We start from the raw sequence: 20,819 nt of genomic DNA, 5'->3' as shown, positions 1-20,819 counted from the left end.
TGTAGTTGCAGGGATCTGTTATTGCACCTTTTTATGCAGGCCAGTGATGTTTGCTGATTTTCAAAGTTAATTTGTTAATTATATTAATTTAGACCAGAACAATAGTTAACATTATTTTTCTTTATTAATGGGTTCATTTGGGGTATTCCATCTATCGTCAATAAGAAATTATACCTCTACAATTTATTTCGAATAACTTGATTAGTTAATTTTATGAATTCTGAGCAGAAAAATAGTTAACATTATTTTTCTTTATTAATTTCTGCAGAAGATATATAACTGATCTACAGTTTATTTTGAATAAGTTAATTGGTTAATTTTATTAATTTCGAGTTAATTTTGTGTATTCAAGCATCATGCTATCTTGTTATTATTGAAATGATCTGGGGTCTTTCAAGAAAGTGATTGAAAATTGTAGCTGGTCACTTAATTTTGAATAAGTTATGCTCGTTAACTTTATTACTGTGTACAATAAAATTTGTTAACGTGATTTATCTTTGTGATTGAAATGATCTTGGGAGATCCTTGAAAATTTTCATGGATGGAATCAGCATCACCGCAGGCTCTCATGCCGTTGCAGATCCTTTGTGTCATTGCAATCACCTAAAAAACATTCTTAATTCGGCTTTGAAATTTGGCATACATAATATATTATTGTCATTGCATTGGAAAATATTTCTACAAATTTTGGGTGTCATAATGTAACAACCTAAGTAATAGGTTAAGTCGTTAACTTTATAACTAAGCTGAAAAAGGTTAGTTTACATTCAGTAATAACATACTAACATGCTTACAGTTGCTAACTGTTGTTGTTTATTGTCTTTTTTAGATTTTACTGTGTCAGTGCTTCCTGTCTGCCTTCGTGTCAGTGCTACTTGTCTGCTGTTGTGCTACTTGCGAGCTTTGTGGTATTAGCTTCTTTCCTTGGAGAGCTCAGGTGAGATACACCTTACAGCATTAATAATAATAATAAATATATTTCAGACTTTGGCTGATTGTTCTGTGTTTTGAGTGGCTCCAGGTGATAATATTATATTTTTCGCTCAATGGCTGAAATGCTTCGGAGCACATGACTTTTAATAATAATGGATCAGAGAAACAGTTAATCAGGATATACTCTATAATAAAGTATTTAAGGATTTTAACTTTTTGATGATTAAATATTCTGTTATACATACAATGTTAAAAGTTTTTTTTTCTTTTTTTCAGGATTTTGTGTTGGTCTAACACAGAAGCTTCATTCATATCATTCATTCATTAGTTTTCCATTCATTGAGGAAGGCAACCTCGTGAAAAAGGCAAAACCTTCATTACATCATAAAAGGGTGAATTTTTCATCTCAGAGGAAGGCAACCTCGTGAAAAAGGCAAAACCTTCATATTCAAGGAAGCCCACCTCCAGATATAAAAAAGGTGTGACACTCATTCAAAGGAAGGCAACCTCATAAAAAGCTCAAATTGAGTGAGAGAACTGCACTCTCGAGCCTAACCTTGCATTACTTGAATTAGCCATAAGGCGACAAACTTAAACTAGCCGTAAGGCAACAAATTTCAACTAGCGGTAAGGCAACAAACTTGCTGTAAGGAACAGTACCTTATACTACTCGAGACTGGCCTCTGGGAAACCACGTTATAGCTGTTGTACTATTTGAACTGTTGAATAAAGTGATAGAGTTTGCATTGACTAATAATTGACAAGTGTTCTTTTTGATACATTTGATATTTTAATATATTTTTTAAACTGCTGAAAATATTGAATAGCTTCTGCATTTACTAGTTAGTGAAATACTGATACAATCCAGAAGCTGCTATTTGACATAAGTATTATATACACTAATTAGTCATAGATATAGAGAAGACACGTTAATCCTCGATACTTCGAATTACAATTTACCGTATTGAAAGTTCAATAAGAAAAATCACTACTCGTTGCAGATTGCTTTGTGTGCTTCATTCAGTGTATGTTGTGACTGTTATAAATCAATTCTATAAGCTATTGTCTGATATCAGATAACTTATATTTGTGTGTTGTATCCCAAACTCTTTTTTTTTAACTATTTAAAAAATCTTTTGAGATAGCATTTACAAGTTGTGCAGCTGCAGGTACTAATTTAAGGTGTCTTAACAGTTGTATATATTATTGCATTTGTGATATTCGTATAGTACTGCAGTTGAGAAAATGTGACGAAGGAAATATGCTTCAAAAAAGCGAAATTAAATGAAATTGAAAATGCGTGAATTGCGTAAAAATAAAACCACAGCACAAAGAATAAGCGACTTGAAACTGTCAAGAGGTCAATGAAGGAATTGAGAAATAATGAGACACCTGAAAAGAGAACGAAGCGAGTTGAAACTGTTAAGAGGTCTATGAGTGAATCTAGGAATAATGAGACTCCTGAAAAGAGAAGTAAGCGACTTGAAACAGTAAAGAGGTCAATGAGTGGATCAAGGAATAATGAGACTCCTGAAAAGAGAAGCAAGCGACTTGAAACTGACAAGCATGCAAAGATTGACACAAGAAAGAAGGCGACACCTGAAAAGAGAACAAAGCGACTTGAAACTAATAATAGATGATTGAAAGAATCGAGAAAAAAATGAAACTGTAGATGAGAAATAACATAGACATGGAAAAGATAGAGCACATCATGGAAATTAACGATTTCTGGAAACTTCAGAAGACCAGAATATACGCAGAAAAAAAAATAACAAACTTAGTCAAACAAAGAACAGAATCGATGAAACAGCATTGAAAAGAATATAAAGGACACGAAAGAATGCAGCGTCAATGAAAAATAGACGACGAAATAGGCGTGTTGACAATCCATCACATAATGCTGTTTTTGAACAGTTCTTGAAGAAAGTTGGAGATTCCGCTGATTATGTTTGTTGTTCATGTCATCGTCTCATGTATAGAATGTCCGTGGTACAGTTGAAAGAAAACAAATACACAAAACCTTCCAAAGAGTTGTTAGATAATGTGCTGGCTTTCAGAGTGAAGTCGTATGATAATCGTGAATTGATTTATAGAACATGTGATGATACTTTGAAGAGAGGAAAGATGCCAGCACAAGCAAAATCTAACAATCTCTTTTTACAAGAACAACCAGTGGAATTGAAAGACCTGAATGCTCTGGAACTTAGGTTCATATGCCAAAGAGTACCTTTTATGAAAATGGATGGTTTGCCAAGGGGGAAACAGCATGGCATTCATGGTCCTGCTATTAATGTACCTACCAACATAGATGAAGTATGCAAAGTTTTGCCACGGTTGCCATCGGAATCACAGATAGTGCCAATAAAATTCAAAACAAGTTTGAAACATTCATCACATTATATGTACTAGTGCGGGCCCGTAGGTGCATGCCAGTATGTGCAGCTTCGTTCCTTCGCTCTCGTAAACGAGGACTGGATTGGGGCATTTTTTCAATTAGATCGGACCAACCGCATTATAAATGGCCATAACTTGGGAAACATACTCAGGTCCCCAGCGTCAATTGTGATGTCATATCAAACGAAGAAGAAGAAGAATTGTGACGCCCCTCTCTCTCGCCCCCCCCTCTCTCCCCCCTAGTCTCGCCCCTCCTCTCTCTCGCCCCCCCTCTCTCTTGAATTGTGACGCCCCTTCTCTCTCACCCCCCTCTCTCGCCCTCCTCTCTTGCCCCTCTCTCTCTAAATGTATTCACAAATGTCTACCAAGCACAACAATTAATTCAAACCTTGGGAAAAAACAGCTTTCAAACCCTTGGGAAACAGCTGTTTCCCGTGGGAAAATTCAAACCTTGGGATTAATTAATAATTTGAGCAATTAATTCAAACCTTGGGGAAAAAAGCTTTCAAACCTTGGGAAACACTTGGGAAACAGCTGAAGATGAAGAAGAATATCAATCCTTGAAAAGGCACATACTCAGGTCCCCAGCGTCTATTGTGACGTCATACCAAATGAAGAAGAAGAAGAATTCTGACGTCAATCGTGCAAAAAAAAACAAACAAAAAAAAAAACAATACTTGTGACGTCATAGCACTGTGTCCTGTCATTGGTTTACAGACGTTATTGGTCATTATTGGTTGACAGACAATATATAGGTCGTTATTGGTTGACAGACATTGGTCATTGTATCATGTTATTCTTTTTATTACTGCCAATTATTGTGCTATTATTATTATTATTAATATTCTGTTATCATTATTCTGAGATATCTTTGTGAAAAAATGGCATAAGGTGGAACGACACTTCAGCTGCGATATATATATATATATATATACCTTTCCAACACTGAAAAAAGCAATAAAATGGCCGTAACTTGGGAACCGCTCGTCCGATTAATATCAAACCTTGAAAAGGCACATCCGCGGGTCCCCGGCAATATTCCTGGCAAGTTTCAATCAGATCGGACTGGCGGTTGTCAAGAAACGGCGGTCGCAGACAGACAGACAGACACACACACACACACACACACACACACACACACACACACACACACACACACACACACACACACACACACACACACACACACACACATTGCTGGAATTATAGATAGACTAGTACGTGCCCGTAAAAAATAAAAAATAAAAATAAAAAAATAATAATAATAAATAAATAAACCACACGGGCCGTTTCTTCGCTCTCACGTGCCCGTACGTGCGTAACCCGGAAGTTCGATATTATTCGCAATTTATTTTTAATACCCAATTATTCAATTAGCGCTAACGTATTTTACCTTTTCGCAATGTTGTGGCAAGGAAAAACAAAAAGAGAAGAGAAGAGAGAGAGAAAAATTTACTTCCTGGTTCGGAGCATACGAGCACTCTGATGTTCCCGAAATTTATACACCGTCTAATGTGAAAACGATCATAACTTGGGCCATTTGTTTTTCTATAAATGCGCATAAGAAATCGAGAAATTATTAGAATACACGAAGTCATCACTCTCCGGAAGTCCGTACGTTGTAACCCGTAATGGGGAACGCGGCTGAGCTTCCCTTTCCCATCGGCCATGCCCACGCAACAACGTGTCTTGCCATTGTTTGGTGAATAAATGGCCATAACTTGGGAAGCACTTGTCCGATTAATATCAAACCTTGGAAAGGCACATCCACAGGTCCCCAGCAATATACCTGGCAAGTTTCAATTATATCGGACCAGAGGTTGTCGAGAAACAGCGGTCACACACACACACACACACACACACACACACACACACACACACACACACACACACACACACACACACACACTGCTGGAAGTAGATAGATGAGTACGTTGATAAGGATAGAGTATTTGCTGCATTGAAGAAGTTGAAGGATATCAATCCACATTATGCATCACTTGAGAGAAACGAGAACTGGACTGATGACGCTGCTGGCGATGATCCAGAAATTTTTGAAGCAATGATCTGCAGTAGAAATATGACATCTGAAACAAAATGTTGGGCAACTAGAAAGGATATATCTTTAGACAAAGAAACTGTAGCACAGATATCTCAGGAAAAGGAAGAAATGGTTAATAGAACAACTGAACTGCAATGCTGCTCCAGTGAAATTCATTTACATTCAAATGATAGTGTTGCATCGAACACAGCGGATGATGACAAAGAAGGTGAAAGTACAAGATCTGAAGGACAATCCTCATCAACTGAAGTGTATTCATATTCGAGTGATGGTCGAGAAAAGTAGATCAAGATGGTAAAGAAGCTGTTTGTAGTGAGTGCACCTGTGTTTGATATTGTGTCTGTTTCGGAATTTCCTGAAAGGGGTCAGACAGATTATGCAAAGCTTTCATCTATGGCAAGAAAAGCTTGCATGAATGTCATTTATGTTCCTGGAGATGAGAATTGTATGTTTTATTTTGTGTGCTATCAACTTGACAGACTTGGTGTGACAACTTTAAATGCTATTTCTTTACGAAGACGATTGGGTGATTTCATGAGCGAAAATGCTGAACATTATCGAGATTTTGTCGCTGCTGGAATAGCAACTGAAGACCTATGAAATGCTGATACTGAAAAACCATCGTCGCAAGATATGGTTATCAGTCGTATAGATGATGTTGATACAAGAAAATAACTACAGTGGTTGACATATTTGGATGAACTGCAATATGGCACTCTTTGGGGTGATCACATTTCACTTCAAGCATTGGCAGATATGTTTTCATTGAAAATACATGTGCATTCTGCATTGACTGGCACTGTGAATATTGTACCATATAGAAACCAAACAGATTGTGAGTTTCACCTTGGCCTGATAGGTCAGTCACGCTATGTCATGTTTGAGCCACATTCAAGATATGTTCAGGAAGATAATGATACTTTGTCTCTCTTCAAAATTCGAAGAAAATGTAAACAATGGCGATGAGAATGCAGATGAGGAACTATATGCCGAAGATGAATTTGTTTTTGAGGTCTCTGAAGTTCATGATTTGCCATATGAAACAAGTAGGATGAAAGAAAATCCCACGTCTATAGTCAGTATTGCACCAGGAGAATCAGAAAAACCGAAACTACTTTTGTGTGATCCATACTTTGAAGAACTATCTAATCCTGACAAATATCCAGATGGTACAAATGCACTAACAGCTGAACGACCAATCAAATTACATGCAAAAAGGTACTTCAACCAAAGACTGCAAGATGTCGATGGTCGGTTTGCAAAATCAATCGAATATCGTCTGAGTGCTCAGTATGCAACTGAAAGTAAACAAGTTCAAAGCGATATAAACCACTTTGTTTTTCGCAGAGTGAGTGGAAAGCATTTTCAAGGAAACAGGTTTACAGCTGGAACAGTTAAGAATGTTGAGCTGATGAATAATATGATTAAATCAGATCGGGCATATAGAATTTTGAAAAATGTCAGAGGAACATCTGCATATTTCCAAACTGTATTCTATGATGTCTTGGCTATGGTTAGACAGCTTGGTATTCCCACGTGTCTGCAGCAGATATGCAATCACCTGATGTTACACAAACAATTGCTCGACAGTATGGTACGATTCTGAGTGACGATGACGTCAAAAAGATGTCATTTGCAGATAGATCTATGTGGTTGAGGTTGAATCCTGTCACTGCTGCTCGTCAGTTTCATTACAGACTTGATCTTTTGGTCAAAGATGTTTTAAAATCGAAGTTATCCTTTAGGAGAAATCATGGACTATGTAATCCGTATTGAATTTCAAGGTTCTCCACATGCACATCCACTCCTTTAGGTGAAATATGCTCCAAAATTAGGTGTTGATACTAATGAGGATGTCATGTCATTTATAATAATGTCAAACACGTGTCATGTGCCTTGCCAGAAGATGATTCTGTCTTGCTTCCACTTGTAGAAAAGTTGCAAGTTCACAGTCATTCATTGTACTGTCGAAAAAACAAGAAATCATGCAGATTTTCATTATCAAAACCACCAAGTCCAAGTACAATTGTTGCAAAAGAACCTGAGGATACATAAACATCATCACAAATCAAAACTGATGCAAAAGCTATTCTTGGCAAAGTTAGGGAAATTATGGAAGAGAAAGACTCAGCATGTGATCTAACTTTTGCTGAACTGTTGAAAGAGGCAAATGTTACAGTCGAGCAGTTCTTGCACGCTTTGACCGTATGTGACAAAGCAAGAAGCATAGTCACCAAAAGGACACCATCCGAAGAGTTTGTTAACTAGTATAATCCAACTGTGTTGAAAGCATGGCAAGCAAATATTGATATTCAGTTTATCATCGATGCTTATGCTTGTATCATGTACATTGCAGCCGACATGACAAAAAACGAAAAGGGTATTGGAGAGCTGTTAAAGCAGATATGTAAGGAATGCAAAGAAACAGATATTTACACAATGCTGAAACGTGTTTGTTCTTGTTGGCTAAATCACCGAGAAGTAAGTGCACAGGAAAGTGTCAATCGAATTTTGTCTATACCTATGAAAAAATTCAGCAGACAAGTAGTCTTCATAAATACAGATCCACCGTCTGAGAGAGCAGCTGTATTGAAACCAAAGAAAGTACTAGAAGACATGGATGATGCAGATGAAGATATCTTTCAAAGTAATATTGCAGTGAGATACGAATTAAGACCAAATTGTCAATAAAGTATGTGTCTTGCAGAATTTGTAGCAAATTACACAGTAAGTCATTCTCACCAAGATGATGACATTGATGACAGCATGCCAGTTGTCTTCGACGAAACCGATGAACAGCAATCGGACAGAGATCAATTGACAAAGTACATAGAATTGAAGAACAGCAAAGGAATTACGCACAAGCGTAAACGAGAAGTTGTCATTGGCTTTTGAAAATTCAGTGCTGAAAAAGAATCTAGTAACTTCTATAGAGCAAAACGGATGTATTTTCCATGGAGAAATGAGCATATGGACCTAAAAGGAGGGTACAATGATTATGCTTCACATTATTTTGCTGTGGCAGACAATATATTTGACAATGGGAGCAAAAATTCACAGAAAATTTGGAACTTATTGAGGAAGCTATAGAAACTCGTGACGGTCCTCCTGAACATGCATGGGCAAATATTGCTCCAGTGTCTGAACACCACAATCTGCAAGATATGAATGAGGGAGTTCAAATTGAGCGAGATATAGACGGTGAAGACCTTCTCGCAAATGCAGAAATGATAGAGTCAGCAAAATGCAACCCAGGCTCCGAACTTCTTCCTCGGTATCAAGTAGAAACAAACAGAGAATTGTTATAACCGTCAGAATATCGCAGAATGATGCGAAAATTGAATGTGAAACAAGCAGAAATTGCATTGTATCACCGGCAATGGTGTGAGGAAGCAATTGTCGCACGAAAATAAGGCAAACTGATCAAGCCTTACAAAATCTTCTTAAGTGGTGCTGGTGGAGCTGGCAAATCGCACATAATAAAACTTATTCATAATGACACTAGGAAGTTGCTGAGCCTGTCACGTACAGTAAAACCGACGGAAATCACCGTTCTGTTGACAGCAACTACTGGAGATGTGGCTTTCAATATCAGTGGAATGACGACACGCTCGGCATTGCTGCTTCAAACACGAAAGTATGGAAATCAGGCTGATCAATTGACTTTTGACAAACTCAATTCTCTTCGATCAAAATTGGAACACTTGCATGTGTCGATTATTGATGAAGTTTCTATGGTGGGATCAGATATGTTGGTGAGTATCCACAAACGGTTAGAAGATATTAAAGGAATGTCAGGAGATTGTCACATTTGGTAATGTCTGCATTCTTGCTGTTGGCGATTTATATCAGCGTCCTCCTGTGAAACAGTCACCAATATATGCTCCTGTGCGTGATCCCGTGGAACATCTGAATGGAAACTTGTGTAAAGATGAGTTCATTTTGCATGAATTGGACCAAGTGATGCGTCAAAAGGACGATGTTTAATTTGCAGAATTGCTTTGTCGTCTGAGAGTTGGTAAAACAGACAAAATCTGATTTGAAAGTTCTGAATTCCAGAGAAATTAGTTGTGATGATGCTCATTACCCACACAATGCACTTCATGTTTATGCAACAAACTATGATGTGGATGAAAGAAATAGGCAAAAGCTTGAAGAATTGGTACGAAAGCCTGAAGAACAAATATACATTCATGCTTCAGATGACAAAACAGATAGCACAGGTCAACTAAACATGAACAAAATATCAACTTCAGAGAAACGATTTGAAACTGCTGGATTGCATACTGTTCTTGTCTTGGCAATAGGAGCTCGTGTTATGCTAACATGTAACGTTGATACGGCTGATGGTCTAGTTAATGGTGTGATAGGAACTGTTCAAGATGTCATTAAAAATGCTACAGGTACTGTGACAACAGTTCTAGTGCAATTTGATAATCAAGAGGTGGGTAAGCATGCTATTTTCACAAGTCAGTGGAAAAACCGTTACCGAAACGCAGTTCCGATCAAACTATTTCAATGAAAATTTGAAAAAGCAAACAAAAGAGCTGCACAAATCTGTGGAAGACAGTTTCCACTTACTCTAGCTTGGGCAATAACTATTCACAAATGACAAGGGCTTACAGGAGATGAAATTGTGGTTTCTATGAAAGGTGCAAAACGTTTTGGAAAAGGATAGGCATATGCAGCTTTCAGCCGAGTAAAGACTCTGAGTGGTTTGCATATCCTAGATTTTAATCCTGCTGGCATCAAAGTTAATCAAACAATTGAAGATGAAATGAATGGCATGCGAAGTAGCAGATTGGCTGGAGAAACTCCACGTTTTCTAAGCATGGCAAGAGATGAAAATATAACAGTAGGGCACCTGAACGTCCATTACTTCCTCGAGAAACTACCAGATCTTCTGTCTGACAGAGAAAGTGAGATTTTATCACAGATGGACGTAATGTGTTTTACAGAAACTTACTTGACAGATGATTGTTGCATCGATACATTTGCCGAGGAAATATGAATACGAAATATTCAGACAAAATGTTCCAAACACCGTTCAACATAGTGGAATGCATGGACTAATGATATGTGCCAATAGTAGGTTCAGTCCCAAGGATTTGGATTTGATGTCAATGAAGGGATTAGAGTGTAAAGTGGTCATACTGCAAACACAGAAATCAGGCTTGATGGTCGTTGTCATAAACAGAGCACCATCAATTGGAATGAAAACATTTGTGGAACGTCTGACTTGCTTGCTTGATATGATGCCTCTACATGTACTGACTAAGCCTGGTGTTGGCGTGCGTTGATGCAGAGATGATCATCCAGCAGAGATGACGCAACACGTGCGAAGCAGAGATGACGCAACACATGAGGCAAGACGTGGGTGGAACATAAATATACATTTTACATTCAGAGTTGGTTAAATCACACTCCTCACCTGGTTTTTATATAAACCACGAGCCTGGTGTTGGCTTAGTGGTTGGAGTGGCGGCTTGGGATCCTAGGGTCCTGAGTTCAAGCCCCGTTGGCCACTGAATTAATACACCATGGGGTTGACTCAGCCTGTCATCCTTCCAAGGTCGGCAAAATGAGTACCAGTGCACTGGTAAGGGGAACAATGCATCAGCGGCATAGCCGCGTCCCAACCAATGATGCAACCAGCAGCCACAAGCTGCACTCGATAGAGAGAGATGTACCGACTATCATCCATAGTGATTTCAACGATGACTTAGCTGAACTAACACTGATTATGGGGAGGTTTGGTTTCAAGAAATTTGTGTCTAAGCCAACTACAGACTGGGGAGCCACAATATATCATGTGTATTGCAATGTAGATGATAGTAACACTCATATTGATGTACATGATACATATTATTCTGACCACGATATGGTATTCTTTACAGCAAACCACTTCTAAAATAGAGATATGAGTAAAACATGGAAGTCAAGTACAATAAATTAATTATTAATGATAATGAGTTGGAGATAAATGAATTGATAAATGGTGTTTTCCACAACTTTGTAATGCTCAAATATTTTACTTCTGATATATACAACATGATTCTGATATATATCAGGCACTTTACACAAACCAGTCATGAAATATTGTCAGAGGCCAAGCAAGCACTGGTAAGTTATAAGTAGAGCAGATTTGCTGTGTATATAACTTACTAACGCAACAATCACGGTGAATGATAAGTACAGCATTTTGTGATATTTAGTCTATTATATACTTATTATTTGTGATAGTTTGTCTCTATTATTGTACACTTATTATTCTGTCTGTGATAATGATATTACTCAATACATATCTGAAATAGAGTCCAATATCTCTCATACAGTCCTAGTCTATTTATAGACTGTGTCTGATTTTTATCTTGCTTTTTACCATTCAGTATTGTCTGTGATAATGCAACATTTACAATTTGTGTGTGCAAAATTTGTTGTTAGAGTGGTGCAGTTAGGGTTAGCTTAGTCCTTCCAAGCTGTTAGTTAATTCTGATATATATTCAACATAGTGATAATAATTCTGATATATATTCAATTTGGGGAGCAACAAAATACATCTAATGGATGTAGAAAACAAAAAATTTATAGTGTATGGGCCACCACCCAAAACATAACGGCGAACAAAAAGGACATTGTATTTAATGATTCAGATGTATAAACAACAATATTGCAAAAATGCAAATAACAATGAAATAATACAAACAAAATCCATATTACTGATTTAAATAAATTAAATATAAATATAATGTTATGACAGAAAGTTATCACGGAAATAACCAATCTTGCAGAAAACAGTAACAGCTTGGATGCAATAAAAAAAATACATCCACGTAAACAGAAAGGGGTGAAAACAGAAACCTCCATCCATCTTCGATGGCGGAGGTTAAAAATACAAAACATAAAAAAAACCAATGTATCTTGCCAAAAGGTGACCACGTGTGACTTCTTTAAGGTCACACTGAGGTGAACAGAGCTGCTATCCACCAGGACCGACTACTTGAGGAATATCTGCCTACGAGAGATTCCGATGAGAATCGTTCTACAGAGTAACCAAGAAAAATATGCTTTTGCCTCATAACGTCACCAAATGACGTCATAATATCTCAAGCTTGACATATCTAGAAAGCACTCATCGAGGTGTTCAATTTGAGGTACTACACGATATGGTTCCTAAAACTTGAAAATTTGACCTTGGGGTCAAATATGTTTGACCTTCGGTGCTAACCATGAAGGTCAAGGCCAATCGCCACCAAAAATTAATCAGCTGAGCGCCAGATCATGAACTATATTCCCATGAAGTTTGAAGACGATCCGATCAAAATTACTCAAAAAATAAGGGTTTCGTTGACTCCCCTGATTTGCGCCAAAGTGACCTTGACCTTCAAAATTTTATGCGCTGAAAGGGACCTCTATAGGCCTCTGATATGCGAAGTTACAAAAATTTCCAATGATAACTGTGCTCTGCAGAATTTTTTTTATACGTGATTACAGACAAACAAACAAAAAAAAACAAACAAAAAAAAACATACAAGCTGACTAACATATCTTGCAAAAACTTCGTTTTGGCAAGATAAAAATACAAAAAACGGATCGTTTCAACGCCGCCTTCCATCATGCAATCGTCTGCGCTTGGACTGTTCGCAAAACACGGAATGGATCTCACACGCAGCATCCCGCGGAGCGATCGTTTCAGCGCCGCCTTCCATCATGCAATCGTCCGCGCTTGGACTGTTTGCAAAACACGGAACGGATCTCACATGCAGCGTCCCGTCCCGAGCCGGCGCGATTGCCGAAATAATTCCGTCCGTCTCATTTGGCTCATTAATGAAATAGACTTCTCACCTTCGTCTGCACAGTAAAAAGGCCTAAAGGTGTCCGTTTTTGGATCTGATCTTCCATCCAAACATGCAGCAATTTCTCCATTTCGTGGATGGGCCCGGTCCGTTGCCGTTCTTTATCTTCCAAAACCGTCGACACAGTCGAATGAGATAACTTAAGATCACGAACGATCGCATTCACTTTCATTCCTCCTGCGTACTGTTTGATCACCTGCATTTTCGTGGAGAGATCAATGGCCTTTCTTTCTTTCTTGGCAGGTTGAGGAGTAGACAACGATAATTTCCTCTTGGTAGACATCTTGGGGGTTTGAAGTAAAACTTTTAAGACTAAAGGATACGGATAAACTGCGCTATACCGAGACCACGCTAACACGCCAGCAATGGCGGGCGCTGGGGCGGAGACGCGGAGCATTCTGGTCGTAAAGTGGTCGTGGTCGTGGTCGTAAAGTGGTCGATCAGTCGTAAGTCGCATCGGTCGTAAGTCCACGACATACTGTACTTGAAAAATGTTCGATTTTGCAATTAACAAACAGACATAGAGGGGTGAAAAACAACACCTCCTTCACCTTCGGTGGTGGAGGTTATCAGGTAGGAAAGGTAAGCCTCCCTAATATTGCATTGTGTTTCAAAAAATTTAAATGTAAAATCTGCATTGATTACATTGAAGAAAAAGCTTGAGGTGTTTAATTTACCTAAACCCCCAAAGGTGAAGGAGGTGTTGTTTTTCCCCCTCTCTGTCTGTATGTTCCTTGTAAAATCAAACATTTTATAAGTCGATATGTCGGTCGATTTTGTTATTCCGTCTGTTTGTTTGTCAATTGCCTACAATTCACAATTCTCAACCAATCATAATGAAACCTTACCAAGTTGTAGAGGTCGTCTCAACTGAAAATCCCATTGATTTTGAGGTCAAAGGTCAAAGGTCATCTCTAGGTCAAATTTCTAAAATTGTCATTTTTCATCTGATTGACTTGAAAGTTGAACAGGATTTTCATATGAACTTCCTGAATTCAATCACCAATTATTTTTGAGGTCAAATTTGTTTTATGGATTTTGCAAGTATCATGCTCTGCACGACGTCTTCTTGTCTGTCTGTCTGTCTGTCGCCACATAACTTTTGTGTTTTTCTCCACAACCGCTTGTCGGATTGAGACGAAATTTTCACCATTGGTGCGAAGACTCATGTTGAATGTTATAATAATAATTATGACGACATAGATCACGTGGTATGGCAGTCATATTGGGAAAACGGAAAAAAAAACTTTGGACCTCCATCTCTGAAACCGCACCAAGGGAAAAATTGAAACTTGGCACGTCATAATTACTTCTGTAGAATAAGGGTTGTTTAAATGATGTCATAGGTACACTCGTAATGACATCATAGTTGCATGCGTATAACTCCACATCCGATCAGAATGAAATTTTTTGAGGGTCATCTTGGGATAAAATGGTCCACAGAAAAAAAAATTAATGATGTCATCAGTCACGTGATTCGGCAACCACTGTTTTTTAAAAAAATAACCTTCAAAAATCTTCTCTGAAGTGGCTGAACAGATCGAGGCGAAACTTTATACGTGTGACCGCCTGTCCGCGAGGAACAAAAGGTTCACACACATGTCATTGGTCACATGTTTCTGCAGCCATAATGGATTTACCCGAAAACTTATAAAAATCTTCTTCTCCAGAATGGCTGGCCAAATCAAGGCTGCCTGGGAAAACAAATTACTTCCAACTTTACCAACAAAGGTAAAGTCCATCAACAACTTTTTCAGATATCCTGTTCACAGACAAACAGATTGTTGTTCAAAAAGTTAAAGTGTGTGGAAAGCCTGTCTTTTGGGAGTTCAACTCAAAGGGAAGACTGTGTGTGTCTGAAGATTTGGTGGGTTGGGGGAGGGGGTACCTTGGAGGGTTGAGAGAAAATTTGAGCTGAAGCTGAGGAGAGGAGGTTAAAAAAAACCGACACCTGTGTGCGATGTGAGAACAACACGTCTTGTGCTTTGGTGTCATCGTTTCAATAAGTTCAGAACTTTATATTGCACAAAATTCAGGAGAAATTAAAAAGAAACAAAACAGATTACACTGAACAACAAAATTTTTTTACTGGAGATGTGTAAAGTGATTTAGACTAATTTGGGTACGCTGATTTCAAAAATCATAACCGTTTTGCTGTATCACGTCAGGATTTTCAGTAACAGAAATATTCCCATTGCCTAGAAGTCAGGATTTCAATGAAATTTACAAAAATTCATTTATTCATTTATTTCATCATGAATGCTTCAAAATTATAGAAATTACAGAAAAACTCCACTAGAATGTAATTAAAAATGCTTTAGGCATTTGGCTTTGCGTTTGTGCTGCTCTGTGTCAGTTTCACGATGCAGGAACCAGCAGAAATCGCCCATCATGTTCGGGTTGTGCCGCCCTTGGTAACGCGTCTCCATGAGTGAAATCTCTTGGTGGAATCGCTCGCCGTGCTCGTCCGAGACTGCTCCCAAGTTGTCAGGGAAGAAGTTCAGGTGCTGGTGTAGGAAATGGATTTTCAGGGACATCCTGGAGCCAAGTTTCCTGAAGGACTCCAGCAGCTGCTGCACTATTTCTTCATAGTTGTCCGCGCGCTCGTTCCCCAAGAAGTTGTCCGTCACAGCTTTGAAGCTCCTCCATGCTGCCAGCTCTTTGGGGTTTAGAGTTGTCGGAAAAGTTTCGTCCTTCATAATCTGTCGGATTTGCGGTCCAACAAAGACACCAGCCTTGATCTTGGCCTCCGACAAGGTGTTGCCAAACTTTTCCTTGAGGTATAAAAACCCACGCCCATTCAGATCCATTGCCCGTACAAAACTTTTCATCAAGCCGAGCTTTATGTGGAGTGGTGGAAGGAAAACCTTGGCTGGGTCGACAAGGGCGACATGCTTCACGTTGTGTCGACCAGGTACATGCTCTTTTCGCTCTTCCCAATCTTTCTTCGTCCAGTGATTCTTGTCGTCTCTGCTATCCCAGAGACAAAGGAAGCACATGTATTTCGTGTAGCCTGACTGCAGCCCTAACAACAGCGCCACCACTTTCAAGTCTCCGCAGATGTGCCAGTTGAAGTCATTGTACTTGATGGAATCAAGCAGCTGCCGCATAGTCTCATAGGTCTCTGTCATGCCGAACGCGTGAGCCAGTGGGACTGATGGTTTCTCGTTGCCATTGTGGAGCAAAACAGCCTTCAAGCTGTTCTTCCCCGAGTCGATGAAGAGGCGCCAGTCTGCAGGATCGTGATCACACCCAAGTTCTTTCAACAGACCGTTGATGTCACTGCAGAATGTCATCGTGTCTTCCATCTCAAAGAACTCAGCCATGTCTCTGTGACGTGCTCTGAACAAGGATATCTTGGTGTTAGGTTCAAGTAGATTCCACTGCTGCAGCCTTGATCCAAGCAGCTCTGCCTTCGCCTTTGACAGCGAGAGATCTCTTACAAGATCATTTAAGTCTCCCTGGTTCAGAAGGTGTGATTCTTGAGTGTCGGGTTCAAAAGGTTCATCATCACCATCCTCTTCACCACTGCTTACAGCTATGTTCTGATCAGCTGGAGGTGTTGGAACGGGGTTCTCGTCATCATGAGGCACAGGTTTACGAGCAGAGACGCAGTCAGCGTACTTGATGTGACCTTTATTCTTCTTGTTGAAGCCGGCGATGCTTGTGCAGCAGAAATAACAATCATCATGATGATTCTGCGGCTCACGCCATATCATGGGCACCGCAAATGGCATGCTCGCGCGCTTGCCCACCAACCACTGAGTCAAGGTTGTGTGACAGATTGTGCAGCAGATGTGTGGTGCCCAGCTCTGTTCTTGGTCCCCCACCTTACACCCGAAGTAGTGAAAGTAGGCGGCCTTCATTTTCACTGCTGTAGATATACTTCGCTGTTGATCTTTTTTGGTATACCGACCACAGACATAACAGAAGTTGTCAGGATGATTGGTACAGGAACGCCTACTCATCTTTATCTGAAAGAAAGAAATATAACACAAGTTAACAACAATTGTACGAAATAGACATGTGAAAGACATATGTAAATTTCATTGAAATCCTGACTTCTAGGCAATGGGAATATTTCTGTTACTGAAAATCCTGACGTGATACAGCAAAACGGTTATGATTTTTGAAATCAGCGTACCCAAATTAGTCTTAATCACTTTACACATCTCCAGTAAAAAAATTTTTGAAATTTGTTGTTCAGTGTAATGGTCTCTTTGTAGAAGCCTATCCCTTACAAACTCAGCTACTTATTTCGGTGCCTCATATTTTACACTAATTAATTATCCATGTCTTATTTATCTCATTTGATGCTTTTATTTCACTGTGCATTGCATTTGATTCAGTTGATTTATTTGCATGACGAGCAGGGTTAGCCGGCATCCGGTGGAGGAGGTAGTGAGAAGTGGGAGAAGCAGAAGAGCCGGCAGGACTGAGAATGGGGCAAGTGGATCGGGGGCAGGAGAACCGATGAGGTGAGGTGGTGGTGGTGGTGGGGGGACTGTGTAGGGGGGAAGGGGGTAGGAGAGCCAGAACACTAGTGGCTAAAGGGATCTTAAGGGAACACCAGTGGGTAAAGGGGTCAAAAGGGTCTTTGAAGTCTTAAGGGTTTTTGGGGTCTTGTGGGCCTTCGAGGTCTTCAGGCTATAAGGGGTCATCAAAAGACTTAAGGGTCTTAGGATTCTTCAAGAGTCTAAGGGATCTTAACCGTCTTTGGGGTCCAACGGGTCTTTGGGTTATTCGGGGTTTTAAAGTGTCTTAATTGTGTTCAGGGAATTCAATGGTCTTAAGGATCTTTCGGTGTTCAGGATCTTCAGGGGTCTTATCTCCCAAGCAAATAGTAAGTCTTCTCTAAAGCATGTAGAAAGCCTTCTCTCAAGCATGTAAAAAAGGTCTTATGGTTCTTTTGGGTCTTTAAAGGTTCACTCTCTATCGAGTGCAGCCCGTGGCTGCTGGTTGCATCATTGGTTGGGACGTGGCTATGCCGCTGTACACTGGTACTCATTTTGCCGACCTCGGAAGGATGACAGGCTGAGTCAACCTCCAGGTGTATTTTTAATTCAGCAGCCAACAAGGCTTGAACTCAGGACCCTAGGATCCCAAGCCACCATTCTAACCACTAAGCCAACACCAGGCTCTTTAAAGGCTGAGGCTCTACGATAAACTTACTTCATTCAGACAGAACCAGGCTTATCTACAACTCGCTTAATGGACCCATTAGCCTTCCAGATCATAATGTAGTTATATCTTCATGATTGAGATGGAGGGAGATATTTTTGATTGGGATGGAGGGCGTGGATATTTGTTCGAGTAGGATTTCTGGTTCTTACCTGAATTATTAATCACAGAGGTAACCATATATGCTGAATGAGAAAAGAAGAAAGGAGGCATTCATTATTGATTTGACATCTGGAGTCATCCCCCGTCCCAAGGTTAGATCAACAATACATGAACAACTAGAAGAGCACTCGATAGAGCGCACACCTCTGCCTCGTAATGCCTGATCCACGAGAATATATCGGGCCCATTACATGTTTGAAATATCATGCTATACAGTACAACATCGTTTTTGGCCTCATCTCTCAATGGTAGAGTCACTTTAAAATGAAATAATTTTCCTTATATTACCAGATCCGGATTCAGATCTTCACCAAAATCTAATCAATTCAGCCTTGCCACACACCCAATCTGTCCGTCTGAATCAGTGCACAACTTTTTGAGATATCGTGCTACATATTAGCTTATCCCTACCTCTCAATGGTGAAGAATCACTTCAAAAATTATGAGCTCCGGATCCGATTTGGATCTGCACCAAAATCGAATCAATTCATCATGGTCACACATGCAACCTGTCCATTAAGTTTCATCTGAATCCATCCACAACTTCTGCACACATATTCTGCACAGGAAATATCCTGCACACAAACAGACAGACAAACAAGAAAAAGATGTGCAAAACACGATACTTGCAAAACACCCCCCCCCCCCCTCTCCAAAGGTTGCCATAGACACATCAAATTGTCCTTTTCATTGAAATTAAAATTGACAATTTTAATCAAAGCTCAGGTCAATTGGATGAAAATTGAATATTTTTCAGATTGAAAGACATGATTTTAGAAGTTTGACCTTGAGTTGACCTTTGACCTTATGACATCAAAAATAGTTGGCCTCCCAATTCAGTGATGCAATATGCAAATCTTGTTCAAATTTCAAGTCAATCGGATGAAAAATTCAGAAATTTGACATCATGATGACCTTTGACCTTTGACCTTTGACCTCAAAATCAATACACTTCTGAATTGACACTACCTCGACATCTTGGTAAAGTTTCATGACGATTAGTTTGGAATTGTGACCTGTAGGTGATAAACAGACAGACAGAATAACAAAATCGACGGACCAATATACTTGAAACATCTTCGACATTCAGAGAAGGGTGAGAACGTCACCTCCTTCACCTTCAGCGGTGGAGGTAACAATATATTACTCTATTAAATATGGCAATTCTCTTTATGTAGGTGTATACGTGTTTGTGTGTTTACATCCGAAAAATCATCGAAGAAAAAAAACCAGGGATGGCCAGATCTCCACCAAATATTGCAAACATTCCCATCTAATCCCACTCTTCAAAACAGCTCTTCCCCAGCATCTCCTATCTTCCCCCATCCAAAACCATGATCTTTTCTACCCCCACTAATCCACCCCAAACCCACCTCCTTCAAATTCCCTGCATTCCTTCCTGAAAGTCCTTGAAGTGTAAGGACCTGAAAGTCCCTGTAGTGTCCATCTTGTTTACCCTGTGTACCCCGCCCCATCCCTCTCGCTTCCACACATCTCCTGTCTGTTTTCCCTAATGTTTTGTGCTTCCCTCTCCCACCTCTCTTTGTTATACGTTATTGAATGTTGGCTCTTACACAAGCCTCGACATTGGATACGAAAAACAAACAAACTCACATTACGAATTGTTTACACATTGATCTAATCCATCTGGTTTTACTGCTCATGAAGTCCATCATCAGGTTACTCAGATCTTATGTTTCATGCAAAATTAAGCCCCCCTGCGGAAATATTTACTCTTTGAAGAGTTATTCCCCATTGTATGTTCTTAACTTGTCACTAGCCTAAAGCTTTAGTCTTTTCTCCTTTTATCGTGCAGGCTCAAAGACCCGCTCTTCTCAATTGCCTAAAAGCTTTTCTTCCTCTGAGGGACTCTGGACCCTCACAACTATAACAGGACTCTAACCTGCGATCACAGGAGTCGAACCTGCACTTACAGGACTCTAACCTGCACCCCTGACTTCACTCGGACGTTCCTTGTCCTCTGACCCAAACCAGTCACCTGAATCCAGCCTAATAGCCACTATGCTCCTCCAACAAACCGCATTCGACTTTCCTCATTTACCGTAACCAACCCGTGCAGACCCCGAGGCTATGCTCGACGGAGATCCCTCCGGATCGCGGCGTCAGCTGCGCTCAACGGAGATCCCTCCGGATCACGGCGTTCAGGACCTGACAGTGTCCCATCTGGGGTGCCAGCTGTGATGAAGACCCTCACCAATCCTGGCCAAGAA

The 20,819-nt window shown here is 39.7% G+C and overlaps 1 protein-coding gene and 1 long non-coding RNA gene across 8 annotated transcripts in view; one reads left to right on the top strand and one right to left on the bottom strand.

The window, feature by feature from the left end:
- Positions 1-240: 240 nt before the first annotated feature.
- Positions 241-1,690, top strand: LOC147010468 (uncharacterized). The gene is made up of 2 exons (XR_015052394.1): positions 241-937; positions 1,210-1,690. It is a non-coding gene; the product is annotated as an uncharacterized LOC147010468 (long non-coding RNA).
- A 1,985-nt stretch (positions 1,691-3,675) lies between these two features.
- LOC147010464 (uncharacterized) overlaps positions 3,676-20,819 on the bottom strand; it is a 95,568-nt gene continuing 78,424 nt past the window's right edge. For 6 of the 7 annotated variants that reach the window (XM_085859577.1, XM_085859578.1, XM_085859580.1 and 3 more), the window contains one exon: positions 15,346-17,219. In XM_085859577.1, coding sequence (XP_085715703.1) covers positions 15,552-17,213 — 1,662 coding nt within the window. In that variant the 5' untranslated portion in view covers positions 17,214-17,219 and the 3' untranslated portion in view covers positions 15,346-15,551. Of the gene's footprint in view, positions 3,958-15,345; positions 17,220-20,819 lie in introns of those variants that run through there. The other variant, XR_015052395.1, reaches the window with a different exon arrangement.

Source organism: Eptatretus burgeri, chromosome 16 (assembly GCF_056783735.1).
Source record: "Eptatretus burgeri isolate ZD-2024b chromosome 16, Ebu_testis_v1, whole genome shotgun sequence".
Taxonomy (NCBI): Eukaryota; Metazoa; Chordata; class Myxini; order Myxiniformes; family Myxinidae; genus Eptatretus; species Eptatretus burgeri.
The sequence above is the reverse complement of the archived record's forward strand: the minus strand, read 5'-3'. Positions and strand labels throughout refer to the sequence as shown.